This window comes from Oncorhynchus kisutch, linkage group LG19, assembly GCF_002021735.2.
Source record: "Oncorhynchus kisutch isolate 150728-3 linkage group LG19, Okis_V2, whole genome shotgun sequence".
Taxonomy (NCBI): Eukaryota; Metazoa; Chordata; class Actinopteri; order Salmoniformes; family Salmonidae; genus Oncorhynchus; species Oncorhynchus kisutch.
The window spans coordinates 44,478,327-44,487,131 of record NC_034192.2 but is presented as its reverse complement, the minus strand read 5'-3'; the positions used below and the strand labels follow the sequence as shown (position 1 = coordinate 44,487,131).

At 44.5% G+C, this 8,805-nt stretch overlaps 1 protein-coding gene across 1 annotated transcript in view; it reads right to left on the bottom strand.

Moving 5' to 3' along the window:
• Window positions 1-1,782: 1,782 nt before the first annotated feature.
• The window catches only part of LOC109864870 (palmitoyltransferase ZDHHC9-like), a 42,508-nt gene continuing 35,485 nt past the window's right edge, over window positions 1,783-8,805 (bottom strand). The window contains exons 5-9 of the mRNA XM_020452893.2: window positions 8,655-8,703; window positions 8,116-8,218; window positions 3,901-4,004; window positions 2,895-2,991; window positions 1,783-2,399 (exon numbers count right to left, since the gene is read on the bottom strand). Coding sequence (XP_020308482.1) covers window positions 2,175-2,399; window positions 2,895-2,991; window positions 3,901-4,004; window positions 8,116-8,218; window positions 8,655-8,703 — 578 coding nt within the window. The 3' untranslated portion in view covers window positions 1,783-2,174. The remainder of the gene's footprint in view (window positions 2,400-2,894; window positions 2,992-3,900; window positions 4,005-8,115; window positions 8,219-8,654; window positions 8,704-8,805) is intronic.

The window sequence follows — 8,805 nt, the reverse complement described above, 5'->3', positions numbered from 1 at the left end:
ATATCCCCCAATTGTCACTGATAGTCATTTGTGAATCGTAGCCTAGTTGAAAAGCAGCTGAAATTCTCACACACCTTGCCCGACTCCCACAAACCCTCAATCCTCTGCTCCGTTTGGTGTGAAATGAACAGATGAGAAAGAGAAGGGAGAAAGCAGCTGCCGTCTCACTTTTCCAGTTTGATAATGAGCCCGCCACAGATGGCTGGTGTACTGAATATCTTCCCTGGGAAACACAGAGAGGAAGAGGAATGGAGATAATGAAAGCTGTCCTCAGCAATAGGTGGATGAGAAGGAGCAAGGGCACCAAGTTGACAGTGGAAGCTAAGAGGAAAAATTAAAAAGTTGCATGACTTGCAAGAAGCAGGGTGGATGTTCATTCACAGGCAAAAATCTAACACTGGCCACACACTCAAAAACAGAGACGACCTGGTTCTCTTCTCTCAATCTTCCCTTTTCATCAGCAATAGACCAAATAGTTTTTTCAACACCTACATATATTATTTACATTTAAACAATGGCTTTACTTCATTCTCTGCTGTCTCTAAGTCTCATTTGTAACTGTATAAAAAGGGACGTTATTTACAGTTGGCATGTACGATTTGGAGTGCTGAGTCATGAACTGGAGTCTAAGGGTCTCTGTAGCTCGACCTGGAGTCTAAGGGTCTCTGTAGCTCGACCTGGAGTCTAAGGGTCTCTGTAGCTCGACCTGGAGTCTAAGGGTCTCTGTAGCTCGACCTGGAGTCGAAGGGTCTCTGTAGCTCGACCTGGAGTCGAAGGGTCTCTGTAGCTCGACCTGGAGTCGAAGGGTCTCTGTAGCTCGACCTGGAGTCTAAGGGTCTCTGTAGCTCGACCTGGAGTCTAAGGGTCTCTGTAGCTAGACCATCTTAGTTATAATTGCATGTGACAGCGCAGCTTTTTGATAAGGCACTGTAACTAGTGTCAACAGCAATCAGGCCTTCTGTCTCTCTCACACACACAAGTTGGGGCTGTAATTATAAATAAGTAAATTCAATTCAGAGGGTCAACGGAAATTCCTCAGATTGAAAAAAAACTTAAAAGGAATTTCAGTTTACTTTCTGAATGGACTGAATTGAAATGAAAATGCGCCCAACAATGCCCCCCCCCCCCCCCCCCCTCTGGGACGTACTAAAGTGGCTGCTTCTAATGCTAGATACAGGAACTCTGATGGTACCCCTGGAAACAGCCTGCCATTTCAGAAGATCATTCAACCTTTTTTTCCCCCTTTCAGTTTATCCTCTGAATTGACTGAATTTATAATGACGGCCCCAACCCTGGTGTGTGTGTCTGACAAATGGAAGGATAGTAGCAAAGGTGGCACCTTAATCTCAACATTTCTAGAGATGTTCATTAGAATCACTTACTGAAGAGAGACAAAATGTTTGCCTCTGTACCTCAACCATAAACAATGGTTAGTGTTTCCTTTCTCTGCCATGTTTTACTGTTCAACACCCTAAACTAGCGGTCAGTCCTTATTTCCTCATCATCCTAATAGCTGTTGTGCCAACTGCCCAGCTTCCCATGGATTGCATAGGGGCCTGATCGGTGTGGTTCTGAGAACAGACTAATAGTGTGGATGTGTTAGAGGCTTTACAATAAGTGTATTTGCCAGATATTTTGCAATGCTAAGTATTTTAGAACTGGCTTCTTCACATAAAAAAAAATCATCACAGCTATAAAACAAAAGACAGAGAAACAATAGCATTAACAATCAGAGTCCACTGGTAGCCACGATCCAGAGGCGCCTGGGTATTTTAGGACCCCTTCAGCCGAACACTACCCAGGATATACAGTCATCTGCATTCAGTGGGTTCACAGTTCCTAGTTTCCCCATTATCTGTGTTTTTCCATGCAATCTTCAGGGGGAGGAGAAAGGTGCCGAGCTACCATCCTTCTGGAGTGTAAATGTCAATCAAGCAGTCCTGCAGTCACTAACTTAGGGGGGATGCAGGTTTGGTGGGGGCACCAACTCTGCATATCTGGTGGAATGAGCAGGGAGTCAGAGCCTTGCAGTTATTCTCCACTCATTACAGGCAGATGCTTCTCACTCATATAGCAGCTGATTAAAGTGTCTCCCTCACAGGTCCAGACAGAGCGCTTTAGGGAAAGGTTGTGACTAACTGTGGGAGGGGCAAGGAAAAAACCCCACCATGCAGCTAGAGTGCCTTATCCTTGGCAATAATTGAGGCCTCCGCGTCAGTTTCAGGTGAGGCCAAGGGTGGGACTTTGGTGGGAGTCGGCGAGGATTTGGGTAGAGTGGGCAGCTTATCCTCCCTGGGGGAGGGGCTTCTTTTCTCTGCATGAGCGATGGCAGCGTCTGCCATGCTGGGCTTGGCGTCGTCAGGGGTGTGCTCGTTGGGGATGAGTGGAGCTGTAGTTTTCTGCAGAGGGAACATGGGACCATAAGAAGATTCTAATAGTAACCAAAGACCAGGAACTATTGATAGCTGGCCTGTATTAGAATTCAGGGCAAGTGAAAAGGCAAAACATTGCACCAGTAGAAATATACAGACACAAAGCGAGGCACAAAATAGCTAGACATAGTGAGGTGCAACAGTAGATAAGCTATACATAGGCACGGAATGGCAACTGCAGACATTGCAAGGTGCAAAATGGCATCTGTACAGAGGCAGAAAATGGCTATAGAACAATGAGCCGCTGAGTACTTTATTACTATCTCTATAAAAAAGGAAAACAGTTTCTGCTCTACAGTACATTGTTCTCCCTGTACACCTTTGCTTTCCTTCTCTCTTCCCTCTCGCTCTATTGATTTAGGCTATATTTTATGCACGCTCACTGTACTATGCTTTGTGTCTGGCAAGCTGGAACGATTTTAGTGCCAGACACAGTAAGTTAGTGTGTGTGTGTGTGCTTACTGTGGTCTGTGGCACTGGATTGCTGTTGGTGGCAGGCTCGGCAGCGGATGTGGGAACAGACAAATCATCCCGCATCAGCCCTCTTCTGTCCAAGACACTGCCAAGGGAAGACAGACAAATCAGTCATCAACACCACCCTATTCACTACCGAAACAGAGGGGAGAGGGAGAGAGAGAACGAGATAGAGACAAGGGAGGGAGGGAGGAGGATGAAGAGAGGCTACGGTATGAGGGGAATAAAAAGAGAAACTAGGGAGGGATGGGTGAGGGTGGGAAGAGGACGACAGAGGGTGGCTACAGAGAAGAAGAATATTACAGAGACAAGTTAGCAAGAGAGAAAAAAAGAGAGAGACCATGAGAAGAACACAGAAGCAGAGTATTTTCCACACTAGTTCATCCTCTGAGCAGAGACAAGGCAGCTAGACGTCCTACAGCGCAGGCCCACACAGCACTAGAGGTCCTGCAGCACAGTAACTGACATATGCAGGCCCACACAGCACCAGTGGTCCGACAGCACAGCACCTGGGGTATGCAGGCGCACACAGCACTAGTGGTCCTACAATACAGTACCTGGGGTATGCAGGCCCACACAGCACTAGTGGTCCTACAGTACAGTACCTGGGGTATGCAGGCCCACACAGCACTAGTGGTCCTACAGTACAGTACCTGGGGTATGCAGGCCCACACAGCACTAGTGGTCCTACAGTACAGTACCTGGGGTATGCAGGCCCACACAGCACTAGTGGTCCTACAGTACAGTACCTGGGGTATGCAGGCCCACACAGCACTAGTGGTCCTACAATACAGTGCCTGGGGTATGCAGGCCCACACAGCACTAGTGGTCCTACAATACAGTACCTGGGGTATGCATGCCCACACAGCACTAGTGGTCCTACAGTACAGTACCTGGGGTATGCAGGCCCACACAGCACTAGTGGTCCTACAATACAGTGCCTGGGGTATGCAGGCCCACACTGCACTAGTGGTCCTACAGCACAGTACAGTACCTGGGGTATGCAGGCCCACACAGCACTTCACAGCAGTTATTGATGATGTTCTTGTGGCTGTAGGGGTTCTGCACCCGGTTCTTTCCAGACCACGAGCCTTTGATCTGTTTAACACAAAATACAGTCCCCCATTTTTTTTAAAAATACAGTAGAAACACATATAGCAAGGTACACATTTATTGTGTCATCTATTCCACCTAGGGTCAATTCCATTTCAATCCAAGTCCAAATCTTTCTTTTTAAATGAGGAAATTGGAATTTCAGTTCTGGAATCTACTGAATTGGAATGGAATCTAGCCCAGCCCTGCTTCAGCCAGATGCAAACACTCTTACCGAGAGAGACCTGAAGTTGGGTCGGTTTTATGACTTAACGACCAGTCGTAAATGGTTTCTAACTTTCTCCCTCTGCCTCTCCAATAATGGAATGTCTGAGTTGTATAGACTCTTGCTAAAAGAAATTCAACATCCAAAAGTGGATAATGAAACATCATTCCTAACATAAAGAAAGTGGGAAATTGTCGGGGGGGATGCAAACAATGATTATGTCGTATCATTTGTGATGTCATTAAAGACGGTTTAACGAAAACATTGTAACTTTAAGAGCTTTCACAACGTGTATGTCAGAATTGCTCAACTTTTGTGAAGATGAAATGTGATTTTAGCCTTCTAAATGAGATAATTGTTATATAAAAAGTTTACCCAGTCAGTAACCACACCCACATGAGCACAGGCATTATGTCATAAGGATGATACACCCCTTTTGCCAGAGTGCTTATAAAGGACCAAAACATGCCGGGTCGCTGCCGATGTGTAGAGTGGTTCTAGCTGTACCCTGAATAATCAACCATTGAGGCCATAGAACGTGAGGGTTTGGTCCACACTTTACAAAATGTTTAAAAAAAACATCAAGACCAGAAAATGGTAAGACCCTCAAACTCAGAGAAGACTAGACATGCATCATGTCTAGTCCACTAGGGACTTTTTATTGTATTGTTAGTAATCAATGTATAATCTATCGTGGGTGTGTTTATGTAATTAAGTGTGATTATTTAGTTAATTATTTATTTACTAACTAAGCCAACTTTTCTATCGCTGAGTCATGTAGACTAGGGTTCGTGCAGATTTAATGGATTATGCAACGTTCAGAATAAGATTGATATGAGCAAATGATTGACTGCTATGATAGAGATATTCGGATCTATTCTTGAGTTAATTCGGTAAACGGTAACTCAAAAAACTTTTTCCATGGTACCTCAGGTTACTAATGAGTTGATTGTTACATGATTAAATTAATCACGTAATAATTACAGTTAATTATTCAATAAATAGCATGTCATCGCATTAATGATAGTCACATTACGACACACGTTTGGCTGCGGGCCAAGGTCCTGCAGGTATTGATATGTCTATTATTAGCCTGACAGACAAGGCGGGCTGACAGCCACGGTGCTGTGTTGCTACCAAAGTGACAGTGGCTCATTTTGCTCACACTGCTCAATACCAGTAAAAATATGGCTGGCAGCGCGCAGGGGGAGAAAGAAGAGGAATAATACAAACATTAAAGTAGAGAAAGAGCTCTGCAGCTCTCAACAGCTACTACTGCTGCCATCTCTGCCTCTTGCCAGCACATCTGGGAGAGACTTGGATACAGACATACAGTGCCTTCGGAAAATATTCAGACCATTTGACTTTTCCACATTTTGTTGTTACAGCCATATTCTAAAATGTATTAAATAAAAGTCCTCAGCAATATACACACAATAGCCCATAATGTCAAAGCAAAAACAGGTTTTTGTGCCCTGTTTCCATTGATCATCCTTGAGATGTTTCTAACTTGGAGTCCACCTGCTGTAAATGCAATTGATTGGACATGATTTGGAAAGGCACACCTGTCTATATAAAAAGGTGCCACAGTTGACAGTGCATGTCAAAGCAAAAACCAAGCCATGACGCCAAAATAATTGTCCGTAGAGCCCCGAGACAGGATTGTGTCGAGGCACAGATCTGGGGAAGGGTACCAAAAAAATATTCCAAGAGCTGACCGCATGGCCAAACTGAGCAATCGGGGGAGAAGGGAGGTGAGCAAGAACCTGATGGTCACTCTGACAGAGCTTGAGAGTTGCTCTGTGGAGATGGGAGAACCTTCCAGAAGGACAACCATCTCTGCAACACTCCACCAGTCAGGCCTTTATGGTAGAGTGGCCAGACAGAAGCCACTCCTCAGTAAAAGGGACAACAGCCCACTTGGAGTTTGCCAAAAAGTTACCTAAAGACTCTCAGACCATGAGAAACAAGATTCTCTGGTATGATGAAACCAAGATTGCGCTCTTTGGCTTGAATGCCAAGCGTCACATCTGGAGAAACCTGACACCATCCCTAAGGTGAAGCATGGTGGTGGCAGCATCATGCTCTGGGGATGTTTTTCATCGGCAGGGACTGGGAGACGAGGCAGGATCGAGGCAACGATTAATGAAGCGAAGTACAGAGAGATCCTTGATGAAGTCCTGAGCGCTCTGGAGCAGGTTGTCAGACTGGGGCGAAGGTTCACCTTCCAACAGGACAACAACCCTAAGCACACATCCAAGACAATGCAGGAGTGCTTCGGGAAAAAAGTATCTGAATGTCCTTGAATGGCCCAGCCAGAGCCCGGACTTGAACCCAATCGAACATCTCTGGAAAGACCTGAAAATAGTTTTGCAGCAACATTCCCCATCCAACCTGACAGAGCTTGAGAGGTTCTGCAGAGAAGATTGGAAGAAACTCAAATACAGGTGTGCCAAGCTTGTAGTGTCATACCCAAGCACACTTGATGAGAGGGTCTGAATACTCATATAAATGTGATTTTTTTTTTTTTTTGCAAAAATGTCTAATAACCCGTTTTTGCTTTGTCATTATAGGCTACTGTGTCTAGATTGATGAGGGGAAAAACTATTTCGTACCAAAAATGTGGAAAAAGTCAAGGGGTCTGAATACTTTCCGAAGGCACTGTACGGCTGCATACACAGGACAATACTGCAGAGCAGAATCCTCCCGCCACACCAACACAAGGTCAGCTGGGAGTGAGGGCAAGGGGAGGCGGTAGCGACACTGACAAACTTGTCAAATGCCTCAATAATCAAAAGGTTTTTTAATTATTATAATTTTTTTAATGGTTTTGTTTATGTAATACCCACGGATTTGAGTATCTAAGAGTGCCATGTATCAAACTTCAGTCACTCCTGCATTGCCGTTCATACGCAATGGTCATATAAACATTGCTATGATGGATTTGATTGATTCCAGCCTTTTAGTGCCAACTATGACTGCAAAGCACAAAAAGGGTGTGTGGTTGCCTAGGTGACAGGTGGTATAACTAATGTTTACACTATCCACCCTAGGTGTGTATCTTTCCAGCCACATGAAGCCCCGCCATGTTAGCACTCCCCTTTTAGCATTATCAGTACCCTGGAGTGAAGAAGATCCTAACAACTGACACAGGGTTCGATCTTATTGCAGCTCCTTATGGTTAAGTACTAGGGGAAGGGTTCATCTGAACCCAGATCTGTGGTCATGTAAAAACGTTTTACTCAAGTGTCCAGCTGTGTAGTGTCTCTAGAGAGACGGCTTGCCTCCCGCAATGCACCAATGTTCCAGCATACCCGCCTGTACTTAAACGTGGTTTGGCAGAGAGGAAAGGGCAGAGTGGAGACATCCGGCTTTCTTACAACATTGCCTTATCCACTTGTTGCCCTAGCGTAAACATCCCCCGGACACAAAATAGTAACTAGCAAGAGAGTGAGTTTCACAAGTGGCTAGTTTGTATCAATCACCTTCACTAAAACCACTGCAAAGGTTTTGCCTGCAAACTTTGGTTTTATATCGCAACATTCTGGGCAGGTCTGCCTACTGGCTATGGTAATAGCTTTTAATGAGCACAATTTTAAGCCCTGTCTACCCAAACTTGTGATTTGTTGGAAGAGTTGTCTGTCTGAAAAGGACACTCCACAGAATAATTATTATTATTGTTAAATCTAATTGACCAAGATAATCCATCATGATTCCCTGACCTAGTGCTGCTGCCCTAGGTCTAATATTTTCAAGACGACCAGCTGTGTCAATCTAAAATGTCCTCCCTTTCCATATCTCCATTCTTTAAATCACCAGTGATATATAGAGGACGCTAGTTTAAACTATTGAGACATAATATAGAGAATGGTAGAGAATATAGATACTCACGTCCTCATTGGTGGTCTGGTTGAGGGAGATCAGGTAAGTATGGAAGCCTGTCAGTCCCACCACTGACCACAAGGTGAAGAAGCACACCAGCACTTCCAGCACAGTGGGATCAGGTTAAGGAAACAACAGCACAGATACTGCACTACAAGCTCTCAAAGTCCACAGGTCAAGGATAGGTCTTTCATGACATTACTGCAATCACTAATGATTTATTAGGTCTTTTGACATTCCATGTCCCAGTGACGATTCAGCTTATAACTCAATTTGACTCAAACTAAATTCTGTATTATTAATAGTGTCTTCATTTCTTTTAGTGGCCCTAAGGGGGAAGCTACGGTGGCCCTAAGGGGGAAGCTACGGTGGCCCTAAAGGTCAATAAACAGATGGTATTGAGGCCGTTTTCAGTTACAATAGTAACAATGTCTACACTGTATTTCTGATCAATTTGATGTTATTTTAATGGACAATTTTTTTTGCTTTTCTTTCAAAAACAAGGACATTTCTAAGTGATCCCAAACTTTGTGGAACTGAAAGGATATGTCCCAGGTGTGTCCTGTAGTGTCTTCACAAACCCGGAGTTCACCGAGCCTGTAGAGACGTATACATAGTTAAGAGGGTTTCTGTGATACACTCAAGCTCTCAAACACACCACACACATCTAATACGCTCTAAGACATGCACTTAAATATT